The sequence below is a fragment of the Heloderma suspectum genome, chromosome 2 (genome assembly GCF_057233095.1).
Source record: "Heloderma suspectum isolate Gila_16-S chromosome 2, 16-S_ref, whole genome shotgun sequence".
In the NCBI taxonomy this organism is placed as follows: Eukaryota; Metazoa; Chordata; class Lepidosauria; order Squamata; family Helodermatidae; genus Heloderma; species Heloderma suspectum.
In genome coordinates, this window is record NC_139459.1 from 406,115,060 (window position 1) to 406,130,465 (window position 15,406).

Consider the following 15,406-nt stretch of genomic DNA (forward strand, 5'->3'; position numbering starts at 1 on the left):
CAAGGCGAAACCCCTTGCCCCCCCTTTTGACACAGCGAGTATGGGCGTGTTGTAGGGGGATATTATCTCGATGAGTCAACCTTCCTCTCGGAGCTTCGTTATTACTGGTTGTAGACCCAGCTTCCCTTGGCAGGAAAGGGGATACTGCCTCACATGAACTGGTTTCGCCCCTTCCTTGAGAGGAATTTTGTATGGTGCTGCCGATTTGGCACGAGAGGCCCCTCCAACCCCGGCCCAAACCAGAGGATTGACTCTGTTTTCTATTAAGCACCAGTCTTCATTTGCCTCTGAGGTGGGTTCCTCAATGGCTTTAAAAAGGGCCATTTAATAGTTACTGCTCTGTTGCTTAGGGAGTTGTACTTCCATTCTTCCATCAGGAGTGAAAGTGATCTCAATTTGGAGCTTAGTCAATAAGTCCCTCCCTAACAATGCCACCGGACAGGAGGAGGTACAGACAAACGTGTGTTCTAGGTGTGTTTTCCCAACTTTGGTAAACAAAGGACGAGAAAGGGGCACTTGCGTTGCCCTTCCTTCGACCCCCATTATGGTGGTAGTTCCCCCACTTCCCGTTGGTGGCTTGTTAAGGGGGAGTATGGACAAGGCAGCACCTGTGTCTACGAGGGCATCGTAGGAGCGGCTCCCAACTCTAATTTTGACCATGGGGTCCTGTCTTGCCTCGGAGACGGCCAAGAGGGGGCCGGACCCCGGTCTGTCCTCATCTCTTTCTTGTTCATACAACACCTTTTGCTCTTCCCCCCTGCTTTCTTTCTCTTTCTGTTTTAGGGCTTCACAGTCTCGCTTCCAGTGTCCAATCTTTCTACAAAAAGCGCACTGATCCTTTCCTAAGGGAGGCCCTTTTCTGTTCCCCTTTCCACCCTCCTTAATCCCTCCTTGTTCTGGCCTGAGAATGGCAGCAAGTAGTTTCACCTGCCTCTTACCTTTTTCTTTTTCTTCTTCCTCCTCTCGTCTCTCATAGACCTTCTGGGCTACTTCAACCAGGACTCCCAAATCAGCCACCAGTCCTCCTTTGACTTTTTGTAATTTTTTTCGGATATCTTGGCAGCTATTTCCTACAAACTGCGTTGTGAGAATTCGTAGGTTATTTGGGTCATTTAGGTCGATATCAGTATATTTAGCAAAGGCTTCTCTCAGCCTTTGGAGGAAAACGGCGGGGGGTTCGCCTCTGTCCTGTTTTAACATCAAGACCTTTTGCAGATTGGGGGCCCTTCGAGCGGCCTGTTTCATGCCCGCTAAAACAAGCTGAAAGTACTCGGCATGTAATTGCCTTTGCACTGCCGTGGCCACTCCCCAATCAGGCCTCCCAATGGGCAAAACCTCTGCCACCTGCTCTTCAGTCGCCTGTGGGTTCTCTTCTCTAAATCTGGTCCGTGCCCCCGCAAGAATAGTCGGTTTTTGACTAAGGAAACAAGTGTTTAACAACATTTGTGTATCGTCCCAGGTAGGATTGTGTGTGAGCCTCACATTTTCCATTAAGGACAACAATGGACCAGGGTCCTCCTCAAAGGGAGGATTGAACTGTTTCCAATTGTACAAATCAGACATCGTAAAGGGGACGTAAACAAACATTGTTCCCTGGGGGTGTTGGGCGGTAGGATCGGGGACCTCTCTAATAGGGAATGTCAATTTTACTGGTGGCTGAGGTTCCTTTCGTAAATTGTAATTAGGCCCTCCTTTTGTTTCCCCCTCTTTATCAGGCGCCTTTTCCTGGGTTTGAGGCCCCCAAGCACCCTTTATCTCTTTAAGATTTTTCTCGAGGGCATCCAAACGATCTTGGAAAGTGTCCTCGATCTCAGTCAGACTCGGGGCTGGACCTTGGCTCACGAGGAGGGTCTCCCTTGGGAATTTGTAATGGTTGCAACCCTTAGGCAGGCTCCCTCAGAGGAAATGGAGGCTGGAGTGGGCGTTGTCCCCCCACGACAGCCGTCCCGTAGGGAGGAGGAAGTAATGGATCCTCGGGGGCCATAGCTAGCTACCACCCTAGGTGGTCCCTTCCTTATTAATTTTTTTTCAGTTATCACAGGGAGGGCCAAACACATACATTTAACTACCCACGGGGCGGGCTTGCCGCCAAGGGGTATGCAAGTTGCCCATGAATCAATATAGGGGAACTGATCCCAACTTCCCCTCTGCGTTACTATTATACGTACATCAGAAACTAAAGTCGGGTCAAAAGACCCCCCAGGTGGCCATTTGGGCTCCAATGTCAGCCATTCCCTGGTACAAAGAAGGACAAGATGATCCTTCGTCATTTTAGTTCCATAATCTTGTTTGAAATGTGACCAGTTGCGCAAACAACACTCCAAGGGCGTATGGGACTCTCCTGTGGGCCTGGATTGGGACCCGCCCATGACGGTGGGATTTCACTCAACAAATCTCGTGCTTCGCCCTCCTCTGACCCAGCCCGTCACCGGGATAGGGAAATGCAGATCAAGGCTCCTCACTCGCTTCGACCGTAGGCGTTTCACACAATCACAAATGTACCACCATCACGCATGTGTCCCCTAAAGTAAACTGTTTCACTTACCCCAAGGCCTCCTCTGTCCCACTCACAGCCGCGTCCAGCTGCTTATTGATCCACTGCCGGTGCCAAAAAGGAGTGATCATGTCTCCCTCTCCCTCTGGCGTTGGTCCCCAAGTGCCTTCGCCGACAACGTGAGGAGAAGGCAGTACAAAACAACCGCCTGTGGCCACTCCTCCTCCGCAGCCCCTCGGCTCAGCACGAAGGGGATGCACCCCGAAGAAGGATCCGAGTCACGGAACCAAATTGTTAGATAAAAAGTTCTTGCTTTCGGTTGGAAGAAAGGGATGCCAGGCAGGCAGCAGTGGATCCAACACTATTTTATTGATCATTTTGCAAAACGGGTTCAGAGCAGTCTGGACCCTGAAGCACGTGTGCAAAAGCCTTTTATACTTTATCACTTCTATTGTTCTTGCCAGTAACCAATGAAACAGTCAGTACATCAGCTTACCAAGCCAATAGCCAATAAACAGTCAGTACACCAGCTTTGTTGTTGTTCAGTCGTTCAGTCGTGTCCGACTCTTCGTGACCCCATGGACCAGAGCACGCCAGGAGCACGCCAGGCCTTCCTGTCCTGCGCTCTCTCCCGGATCGTGCTCAGGTTCATGTTCATTGCATCGGTGATGCTATCTAGCCATCTCATCCTCTGCCCTCCCCTTCTCCTTTGGCCTTCAGTCTTTCCCAGCATCTGGGTCTTTTCCAGAGAGTTTTTTCTTCACATTAGGTGGCCAAAATATTGGAGCTTCCGCTTCAGTATCTCTCCTTCCAATGAACACTCAGGGTTTATTTCCTCTAGGATTGACTGATTGGACCTCCTTGCAGTCCAGGGGACTCGTAAGAGTCTTCTCCAGCACCACAGCCTTGTGGGAGTATGGACAAGGCTTCTCAGCCCAAAACACAGGCTGCTGGAGGATGGAGTCCTTCTCAGGCCTTAACACAGGCTGCTGGAGGATGGAGTCCTTCTCAGGCCTTAACACACGCTGCTGGAGGATGGAGTCCTTCTCAGGCCCAAACACACACTGCTGGGGGACGGAGTCCTTCTCAGCCCCAAACACAGACTGCTGGGGGATGGAGTCCTTCTCAGCCCAAAACACAGGCTGCTGGGGGATGGAGTCCTTTGCTGCTGGCCTTCCCCCACCATATGCCACCACAAAATCACTGAATAGGGGCACATTCATGTAAAGTATATCAAAGAACACGCCTTCACTGTAATAGAGGCTGAGCAGTGCCATAGGACCAGGGCCGCACTTCCCAGCTGCGGACACTCTGTGCAGCAGCAGCAGCGCCTCTCGTCTCGAGCAAGTGAAGTGAGTGGTGACCGAAGTGAAGGTGGGAGAAACGGTTGGTCTCCCTCCCCTCCCCTCTCCTCCCTCCTCCCTTGAGTTCCCTCCCGTCGATGACCTTATCTTCCCGGTGGGGGGGTGGCCTGGAGGGATCTCAGTCACCTGCCCTCACCTGCCCTCACCTCCACAGACAATTAAAAAAAAAGATTGAGGATTTACGTGCACTTCGCGACTCAGCAAAAGACAGTCGTGTGGTCGCAAGGAAAATACTCATTTATTATCTTAACATATGGGAAACCCATTCGCATTCTATCCTTCCGATTTATGGATTTTATTCCAGAAGTATCTTTATAAATTCCGCCATTTTGCGGACAAAAATAAAAGGAGCCGCGTGAGCGCCGGCTCCACGGAACCTCGTCATGCCGTTCCTCGGAGGATTCCGTGATACGGAGTGAAGGCGATTTGATCCCATTTCAATCTGTGGTGGAATTCTCTGACATCCCTATCTAGCATGTCTCCCCTCACCCTCCTTTTTCCAAGCTAAACAATCCCAGCTGTTGTAACCTTCTCTCCTAGGGGAGTCACTCCAGCCCCTTCATCATTTTAGTGGCCCTTTTCTGCACTTTTGCCAGCTGTACAGTATCTTTTTTTAGGTGTGGTGACCAGAACTGTGGACAGTATTCCAAATGTGGTCGCACCATAGACTTGTATGTATAAGGGCAGTATGATATTAGTATTTTAATATTTTATTTAAATGTGATTTTTAATATTGGAATGTGATCTCTTCGAGATTTTTAATATTAAACAGTATATACATGTTATTAAAAATGAATAACCAATAAACAAATTTGTTGTTCAGTTGTTCAGTCGTGTCCGACTCTTCGTGACCCCATGGACCACAGCACGCCAGGCCTTCCTGTCCTGCGCTCTCTCCTGGAGTGTGCTCAAGTCCATATTCATTGCATCGGTGATGCTATCTAGCCATCTCATCCTCTGCCATCCCCTTCTCCTTTGGCCTTCGATCTTTCCCAGCACCCGGGTCTTTTCCAGGGAGTTTTCTCTTCGCATTAGGTGGCCAAAATATTTCAGCTTCAGCTTCAGTCTATGTCCTTCCAGTGAGCAGTCAGGGTTGATTTCCTTTAGGATTGACTGATTTGACCTCCTTGCAGCCCAGGGGTCTCGGAAGTCTTCTCCACCACCACAGTTTGAAAGCATCGATTCTTCAGCGCTCAGCCTTCCTTACAGTCCAGCTCTCACAGCCATACATTACTACTGGGAAAAACATAGCTTTGATTAGACGGACCTTTGTCGGCAAGGTGATGTCTCTGTTTCTTACTATGCTGTCTAGGTGTGCCATAGCTTTCCTCCCAAGGAGCAAGCGTCTTTTAATTTCATGGCTACAGTCACCGTCTGCGGTGATCTTGGAGCCCAAGAAAATAAAATCTGCCATTGCTTCCATTTCTTCCCCTTCTATATGCCAGGAAGTGATCGGGCCAGATGCCATGATCTTAGTTTTTTTAATGTTGAGTTTCAAACCAGCTTTTGCACTCTCCTCTTTCACCCTCAACAAGAGGCTCTTGAGATCCTCTTCGCTTTCTGCCATTAGGGTGGTATCGTCTGCATATCGGAGGTTGTTGATAATTCTCCCGTCAATCTTAATTCCGACCTGTGATTCATCCAACCCGACGTTTCTCACGATGTACTCTGCATATAAGTTAAATAAGCAGGGGGACAATATACAGCCTTGTCGTACGCCTTTCCCAATTTTGAACCAATCGGTTGTTCCATGTCTGGTTCTTACTGTTGCTTCTTGACCCTCGTACAGGTTTCTCAGGAGACAGGTAAGGTGGTCTGGTACTCCCATCTCTTTAAGGATTTGCCACAGTTTGTTGTGATCCACACAATCAAAAGCTTTAGCATAGTCAATGAAGCAGAAATAGACTTTTTCTGGAGTTCTCTTGCTTTCTCCATGATCCAGCGAATGTTGGCGATTTGATCTCTAGTTCCTCTCCCTCTTCGAAATCCAGCTTGTACTTCCAGTAGTTCTTGGTTCACATACTGCTGAAGCCTAGCTTGTAGGATTTTGAGCATAACCTTGCGACTGCACAGCACGCAGCACCCTAAACAACTTTATTTGATAAAGAGTAATTCTTGATGGGAAATGGAGCACAACTTTTGTGAAAGCAGCTGAGAAGAATCCAATAGCTTCCTTGAGAAACATAGAAAAGCATTTTGCAAACCACAAGTGCTAGGTGATTGCTAATTGCTAATCCTATTTGTTGAACTTGATTTGTCATCTAATGAAAACCCTGTGGGGTTGAGCCTCGGGCTGCTGGTCAAATCATACTTGACAACCCACTTCCAAAGATATAAAGTCCAACAATTATCCTAACAAAGCCAATTGTGATTCTGACCAAAAAAAAGAAAGAAGTATTCTGGAAGTAGCTTTCAAGAATTTTCTCTGAATATGGATGAAATATATATATATATATATATACACACACACACACACACACACACATATACACACACACACACATTTTCATTAAAATGTGTAGTAATGTTTTTTTCCTGTGTTTCTTTTAGGATCAGTTTCCTTTCCCATTAAGCCTTCCCTGGCACTTCCTCCAAACCTCACAAACTACCAGACCAAATCCCAAGGCCACATTGCAGTGAGACGACTGCTGGCTGTTTGCACTTGTCACCTGCAAGTGGAATTGCAATCAAGTTCCCACACTGCAGCAGCTATGTGCAGGTAAGGATGCAGTATGATCCACCTTAGCAGCCATGTTTTTAAAACTTCCCATCCTAATTGGTCATTTTAAAATTAAATTAATCAGTATTTGTGCAACAGCACTTCTGTATTAAAGAATTATTGCCCAGTTTATCTCATGGCTTGTATGTGTGTGTGTGTGTGCATGCATGTGAGTGTGTGTGTGCATGTATATGTGTGTGTGTGTGTGTGTGTGTATATATATGTATATATATATATATATATATATATATATGTATATATATGACAACAAAGGTCTGCATAGTTAAAGCAATGGTCTTCCCCGTAGTAACCTATGGCTGCGAGAGCTGGACCATAAGGAAGGCTGAGCGAAGGAAGATAGATGCTTTTGAACTGTGGTGCTGGAGGAAAATTCTGAGAGTGCCTTGGACTGCGAGAAGATCAAACCAGTCCATACTCCAGGAAATAAAGCCAGACTGCTCACTTGAGGGAAGGATATGAAAGGCAAAACTGACATACTTTGGCCACATCATGAGAAGACAGGACATCCTGGAGAAGATGCTGCTGCTAGGGAAAGTGGAAGGCAAAAGGAAGAGGGGCCGACCAAGGGCAAGGTGGATGGATGATATTCTGGAGGTGACGGACTCGACCTTGGGGGAGTTGGGGGTGGCGACGGCTGACAGGAAGCTCTGGGGTGGGCTGGTCGATGAAGTCACGAAGAGTCGGAAGCGACTGACTGAATAAACAACAACAACAAATATATATATATATATATATATATATATAATTGTAGAATAATTATATTCTACATTTATAGCTTCAGCTATGGGGCGGTATAGAAATATTATTATTATTATTATTATTATTATTGTTATTATTATTACTACTACTACTACTACCACCACCACCACCACTATTAGAAATAATTGTACATTACTGTAAACATCCATGGAGGTGGAGGGAGGCAGATGCTTGATCAATGACACCCCTACAAAGCAATTCCAAAAGAATCAGATGCCCTCTTTATTTTTGGTTGTTAGATGCTCCTTTGTATTCAGCTCAGGCCTCAGTACAATAATGTAGCACTTGGGAAGAAAGATGCATCCCAGCAACCCAGCACTGGAGGCCAAGATGGAGAAGACCTGCACGGCCACCATGTATTTCCCCTTGGTGCTCAGGTAGGTGGGCACAAAGGACACCCACACGCTGCAGAAGACCAGCATGCTGAAGGTGATCAGCTTGGCTTCATTGAAGGCCCCGGGCAGCTTCCTGGCTAGGAAAGCCACCGTGAAGCAGATGGCAGCCAGGAAGCCCATGTAGCCAAGGGCAGCATAGAACATGGTGGCAGACCCTTCGTTGCACTGCAATAGGATCTCTCCATGCTGGGAGTACAAGTCAATATCAGGGAAGGGTGGAAAGATGGCCAGCCAGATGGTGCAGATGACAACTTGGACACCAGAACAGGATATGACAATGTAGTTGGCCAAACTCTTCCGCAGCCATCCCCTCACCCTATTTCCTGGCTTTGTGGCCAGGAAGGCCAGCACCACAGTGATGGTTTTGGCCAACAGAGAAGAGACAGCAACTGAGAAGATGATGCTGAAGGCCGTTTGTCGGAGAAGGCAGGTCGCTTTCCTTGGCAGGCCGATGAAGAGGAAGGAGGACAAGAAGGAAAGCAGGAGGGAGATGAGGAGAATGTAGGAGAGGTCGCGATTGTTGGCTTTCACTACTGGGGTTTCAAGGAATTTTATGAAGATTCCTAGCACAAAGCCGGTGGTTAAGGACAAGAATAGGGCAAAGGAAGCCAGGGTGACCCCCAAAGGTTCTTCATAGGACAGGAAACTTATAACCTTGGGGATACATTCATCTCGGTCTTTGTTTGGTTGCTGATCTTCCGGACACCTGTTACAATGGTCTGCATCTGCAAACAAAAGTAACACCTCTTTTCTATGTCCCAAGGTGAAAGCTTATACCCAAGAGCCAAGAGAGCCAAGGGGCATTGGGGAAGGGGTTGGGAGAGGTCGGGAACTGTAGTAGGGTGGTAGTAGAACTTGTAGTAGGGCAGTGATGGGGCAGACAGTAGGGATGGCACGGGCTCCTGATTCAGTCCAGGAATTCGGTGGACCTGCTCCTGCCTGCGCCCCCGAGCCCCACTCACTGAGTCCCTGCCCCTGCTCGTCCCCAGCCTGTGCTCGGCGAATGGCCTGCACTCACCTCGGCAGCCTTGTCTAGCTTTGTGGTCACCATTTTTTGAGAAAGAAAATGTCAATGTGCGAAAATGTGTATTTTACGAAAATGCACATTTTCATAAACACACTAATGTGTGTCTTCACAAAAATGCGCATTTCACACAAAAATATGCGCATTTGCAAACTGTGCATTTTCACACATACAAAAACGTGCCAAAATGATCGCTTTTTTTTTTTTTTTAGAAATGGTGACCGTGGAGCTTGACAAGGCCTCTGGGGTGAGTGCAGGCTGCTTGCTGAGCATGGGAGGGGCTTGAACACAGTCCAGGGACCAGTGAGCAGGGGCAGGGGTGGGCAGAACCCAGATGGGGGTCAGTTTGCACATCCCTAGTGGAAAGGACATGTTCACTGAAGAACCTCTGCCAGGGACCACAGGATAGTGTGGGGCCAGATGGAGCAGTGAAGTGAATCAGGATAAGGCAGGTTTTATGTGTTGTTCAAATTGCAGTGGGGTGGCAAATACACTGAACCCACACTGCTGAAGAGAACAAGGGTCAGAAACAATATTCTTTATTAAATGTGGATTCTACACTTCCTCCAATGTACTCTGGGTGGGTGGGTGGTAAACATGTGGCTATCCCATTTTATACTAGCAGTTAGTCTGTGAGATTTTGGGGGAGGTGAGAAATAGTGAGTAGTTATCCAGTCCTAAGCTCCTCAATGAGGAGAATTCAGTTCTCCCCAATCCAAGGTGTACACTTGAGCTACCTCGTCCTCCTGCTCATGAGTTCAAGGGGATCTCATGCATCAAGTACCAGTTCCCCATCAGAACCAGGAACTCCGTATGAATTGTACCAACCTCATTCTGCCTCCCTGGAATGATTTTGTTGAAGAAATAGACGTTAGACGTCTAATCTAAGTAGAAGGGGGGATTTATTTTGCTTCTGATCTGAAATGTGGGACATACGTTTATAGCATCACTTGATTACGGCCCCCACCCACCGCCTGTCCCTACTGTTATCATAATTCAATATGCAAAAAACCTACAGGGTTTTTTTTTAAGTTAAGGCTATACAGTTTGGAACCAAGCCTGAAACTGCAGGGAAATTATGAGCGAAGCCGTGACACCACATCCTCACGAGGGAGGCAGAACGTGCACGTGGAATTCTCATCTTCCCAAAGCAGAGAAACCACGTCGACCGGATGGAGAAGACGATGTGCAGAGGTGACTGTGGGGTTGTGGGAAACTGCTGACAAACAATTCAGGGCCACCCGCTTCTCTTGTCTGTAGAGCAGCCTTCCCCAGTGCCCTCCAGATGCGTCGGACTGCAGCGCCCAACATTACAGGTCAGCGTTACAGACCACTGTCGTCCCATTTTCCGGAATGAGGATAGAACATATGTGCTCCACCAAGGGACTCCAAGTGAGGAGGCAAGGAGGTAATTGTTCATGCTAAATAAAGCAGTTCTAAGTCTGTTTAAAATGCTGCAACAGTAGTAGAGTTCCTAGGTGGATCCCATGTTCTGTCTGAATCCTGGAAAAGAGGACGCTCTAGAACAGCCTGCCCCAAACTGGTTCCCTCTGAATGTTTGAACTACAATTCCAAGCATTCCTAGGCATTGACCATGCTGGCTGGGGCTGATGGGAATTGAAGTCCAAATCATCTGGAGGGCACCAGGTTGGGGAAGGATGCTCTAGAACAGCCTTTGGCAATCTGATACCTTCCTAGGGATGTCAGAGAATTTCTCCACGAATCTCGGGGAGGCCGAATGCCAGCACATTCGGCCCCCCAAAATCGGTGGCGAAACGGTCTGCCACCCCCCCCCCGCCCACCCCCTGGGACGGGACTTACCTCGGGCGAATCTACCTGGCGGCGGCAGCTCCGGCGGCGGTGCAGCGGCGGCCGGTCTTCTGACCGGCTGCCACCGCCGACATTTCCACTAAAAAAAAAAAAAAAAGTGATAGGCTACGTAAAGATTTACGTAGCCTATCACGGCTAGTTTTTTTAAAAATACCGTGATAGGCTACGTAAATGTTCATGTAGCCTATCACGGCTGAGTAAAAAAACAACAACAACTGTGTGTACAACTGAGTAAAAAAACAACAACTGGGGGTGTCTCTGCCCTCCTCCCCACGGCTGCATTCTCCTTTGGAGTCACCCACCTTCCTGGGTGGAGATGGTCCCTTCCGCGCAGGGAGCGCAGTCGTAGCAGCAAACGGGCCGTCCTTCCTGAACCACCTTCATGAATCCGGGGCGACAGCTCTCCACGCACCTGGAATGAGGCAGGGGCTAGACACAGGAGGAAGGACCGTCACGGAAAATGTGTTAAGTGCAATTTAGCTTCAGAAAAGAGACACAGAGCTGAAAGGAGACACTGAGCTGAAAGAAACCAACAGGACATCTAGCCACAGGTTTACCCTGAGGCCTGTGACCCGTGCTGGCCTGGGATGAGGTATTTATTTATCTATCACATTTCTATACCACCCATTAGCTGAAGCTCTCTGAGCAGTTTGCAAGACTGTATGTAGCATAAAATACAATAACATAGTGAAACATAATATAAAACCATAAGCTGGAGGCTTGTGGAGAAGTGTGGAAAAATACTAGGAAAAGTGTGTCTGTGAGGCTAAGACCAGAGTGCGATAAGAATGTTGCAAGCGTGAGGAACTACATTAAGGCCAAGCCAGAGCCAGAGCGGCATGGGGAGTGTGGAAGGTGTTGCTTTGTGCGTAGAACTCGTAACCACGAATTGTTGATGGGTTGAGATGTGCCACAAACCGGAAAATGCCAGTTTAGTGAGTTGCTTAAGAAGATGTGCTTTTGTTTTTGCTGATAAGCTTGTCTACAGGAAATGGCTAATGCATACTGAATTGCTTCACTTGCTTATGCTGTTGCTATGTAGTTTTAATCTCTGAGCGTGCACAGGTGTAGTAGCCACCTTCCTCACCTCCTTCGGCACGGGCACCCTTTGAAGGGCCTCCGAGGACGACCTCAGCACCCGGCCAGGGAGATGTGGAAGGAGACGCGCCTGCCGCTAACCTGCCCGCAGCCTCTTCGGGCTGTTTGCGTCAATGCCAGCACCCTGATTTTGTCCCAGAAATGGACTGGCAGCCAGTGCAGATGGAACAGTGCTGGCATCATATGACCATGCTGGCCAGGCCCCCTTAGCGATCTCGCTGCCCTAGTTTGGACCAGCTGCAGTGCCCATTTTCAGAACAGCACAACATACACGCGTTGCAGAAATCCAAACAAGTGGTTACCAAAGCATAGAGAACTGCAGTTAGGCTCCTCTTCTGTCCAGATAGGATCGTGGTTGGTATGTCAGCCTCAGCTATGGACCGAGCCTATTGTGACGTTACACAGCTCTATATGTGTAATCTGTAAGTATAGCAATGTGTTCCTGTTATACATCTATGGTTTATGTATTCCTGTTCTGTCGCTGTGTTTTATGGTGAACATGTCTATGGTGAGAGAGAGATGATGGACGGGAAGCATAGTGGATTCGCACATGTGTGATGATGGCGTGAGTGAGAGAGGGGACAAAGTGTGTGTGCGATATAAAACTGCTCTGTGTTGAGAGAGTCGGATGGAGTTAGGGCTTCATCACACGGGGCTTTGATCCTGCGATTGAGATGGCTCCTTCATGGAAGTTTGCGGGCTCTTTACATGATGCTGGACCCTGCCGTGACCCTCCTGCACAAAATGCCCTTTGTTCCGTTTTTAAATAGACCACAGATAGAATCATAGACTGTAGGGTTGGAAGGGGCCTACAAGGCCATCGAGTCCCACCCCCTGCTCAATGAGCTGTCAAATTACCCCGTTGCATTCCGCTTCAGTTTCCTCCGTGAAAAGACCTGAAGCGGCAAGAAGAGGAGCGAGATCAATGGAAGATAGTGGAAGACTCAGACATGGGGAGAAGGGAGGCGAGGAAAGGAAGCGGGTGTAAAGGGAGTCAGTGGTGATCCTGCATTTAAAACAGAAGCAGAAAGCCCCGTTGTAAATGCAAGGTTTTAGGCTGGTGTAGAAATGCCCCTAGCGAGGGATAAGATCAGAGCTAGTGATGAGACAGGGTTTTAGAAGAGAGAAGATCAGAATTAGGATTGTGAGAGACAGGATTTGGGGACTGAGAACTGGGAGGGAGCGAGAGGGGGGTCTGTGGTGATTTCTGAAGTGATTGTTTGGGATGGGTGGTGCATGGGGGAACCTACTGTATACTAATAGAGCCATTAAGAATTACTTGTTTGTTATTCAACAACATGTTACTGTAATCAATAAAGCTTTCTTTGTTTCTAAATCCCACGCCTTCTGCTCTGGGCTGCGTAAGGGGAAGGTATAAAAGGAACAGGGCAAGGTTATGAGTAAAGTCTGTGTGTCCTCCCAGCATGAGGATAGCGTAAAAGGCTGGGCTCGAGCCTTAAAAGTCCCGGTGGCAGTGAAACCAGTGTGTGAGAGAGAAGGGGGTTCCTGCTGCGGGTGAGAAAGGGCTTAGAGAAGGGGAATTCCCACTAGGAGAAGGAAGGAACGCCACACCTATGTCCACCAGCTGCTGGGGAAAATGCTGTTGCATGCATGTCCTGCTTGTGGGTGTCCTGTGGGCAGCTGGTTGGCCACTGTGTGAACAGGATGCTGGACTAGATGGACCCTGGCCTGATCCAGCAGGGCTCTTATGTTCTTAAGCCGACGGAAGGTGCTCTGTGCTATCAAGGCCACCTGTGCTTCCAATGACAGTTGTTTTTTGTTTGTTTGTTTACCATTTTTGGCATCATTCACAAGGTGGCTGCAAGACTTGAGCCCCATTCAAGGGAAGATTCAAGAACCAGTCACAGCACTGTTTTAACTGTGATGGCAAGGGACATTTTGCGAAAGACTGCCCTTCGTCTAGCAACAGAGACTCCCACCCCTTGATAGGGATGTTGGGGAAATCCTCCACGCACCCCAATGAGGCTGGATTCTATTGAATCCGGCCCTCCGAAGTCCATGGAGGATCGGATCTCCTCCCTCCTCCTCTGGCTCTAAGTCCTTGCTGGCGGATCCTGCCTGCCACCGGCTCCAAAGCCCCAGCGATATGGCCACCATTGCCGTATCGCTGGCTGGACTGAGTAACTGCGGATGCAAATGGCGTAGAGCATAGCCAAATATGCCATTTGCGTCCCTGTTCCTTCGCGTGATAGGCTACGTAAAGATTTGCCGCGGAGTGGAGCCGGCCGGTGAGGATTCCGGGGGGGGGGAACGGATCGCCTCCCCCCAGCGGACCCCCCGCGGATGGCAAGGTAAGGGATGCATACCTCCCTACCCCTTGATCAATACTAGCTCCCAACATTTTAAACACAGAAAACAGAAGAAGCAGGAGAGGCAGGTTTTTCAAAATGCTGGGACAAGAGCAAATAATTTCCCTTTGGATCACAAGACCTCATAGCCAGCAACAATGAGTCAAAAGCAAAGAGGTGGGTCATAGGTGGCGGATGCACCAGCCACAGCACCTTGTCCAGTGATTTTTTCTAATCAACGTAGTGAAAGTCATTGTAGAAAAGTCCAAATAGCAAATGGACGGACTATGAAGATTCAAGGTGTAGGAAGTGGAGTATGACAAGGACAATTGCCTGATAAAAATGTTGCGTATATAGTAAGTGATGTGTTCTTCATTCCTGAGGTTCACTGCAACATGCTAAGTATTTCTGCCTTAAGTCAAGAGGTTTGCAATACACTCTGAGGACAAAAAGTGCGCAGTCACAAAAACAATGTTTTATGTGCACAAGCATTTGAAAACGGAGGTGTCTATGAGTTAAGCCTTTCAGGTCAGCAAGCGAATGTGGCCCAAGTGGGTGGAGATGAAAGCAGCCTACGTCTCTGGCACTGCAACACAAAGGCGATCTTGGAACTCCAGAACAAAAACCTTGTAACACGTATCAAGGAAAAGCAAAGTGAGGGCGATAATACATTTTGGTGGATATGCTATGTCAAGGCAAAGGGGGCCTGGCCCTCCTCTCCAACTCGAATTGAAAATAGAAGCACCAAAGTGCTAGATCTTGTGCACGGTGATCTCTGAGGTCCAGTCGGTGTCCCTCCGTTGGGGAAGAACAGATAAGTTTGAATATTTGTGGATGACTGTTCAAGACGCTGCATAACACATCGACTGAAGGAAAAGAGTGAAACCCACAGCATGCTGAAGAAATACATCACCATGGTCAGCAACAGATTTGGCAAAAGACCTCAGGCACTGCAGTCAGACAATGGTGGTGAATACCTTTAGTGTTCCCGGGTGAAGAGGGCATACCACAAAGGGGGAGTGTGGTGTACACTCCTGAGCAGAATGGCACTGCCAAAAGGAAGTGGAGATCTCTCCTGGAGATGTCAAGTTCTATGCTGACAGATGCAGACCTACCTGGACGATTGTGGGGAGATGCTATCATGACAGCAACCTATCTCCAGAACAGATTGCCAACCAGGGGCACCCCGCAGACACCATTTCAGCTGTGACACAATAGAGCCCCAAACATGGAACACATGAGAGTATTTGGGAGCAAAGTCTACATTTATATAGCAGAACAAAAGAGGCAGAAGTTAGACACCAAAGCAGAAGAGACTGTATTAATTGGCTATGTTCTGGGAACCAAAGAGTGATGAATTTAAACACAGGTGAAGTCAACACAACACACGTGG

The 15,406-nt window shown here is 48.2% G+C and overlaps 1 protein-coding gene across 1 annotated transcript; it reads right to left on the reverse strand.

The window, feature by feature from the left end:
* Positions 1 to 7,566: 7,566 nt before the first annotated feature.
* On the reverse strand, positions 7,567 to 11,884 carry LOC146356750 (vomeronasal type-2 receptor 26-like). The gene is made up of 3 exons (XM_084830282.1): positions 11,786 to 11,884; positions 10,909 to 11,035; positions 7,567 to 8,477 (listed from the first exon to the last, which is right to left on the reverse strand). The coding sequence occupies exons 1-3, from the start codon at positions 11,882 to 11,884 to the stop codon at positions 7,567 to 7,569; spliced, it is 1,137 nt and encodes a 378-aa protein (XP_084686408.1).
* Positions 11,885 to 15,406: the final 3,522 nt, after the last annotated feature.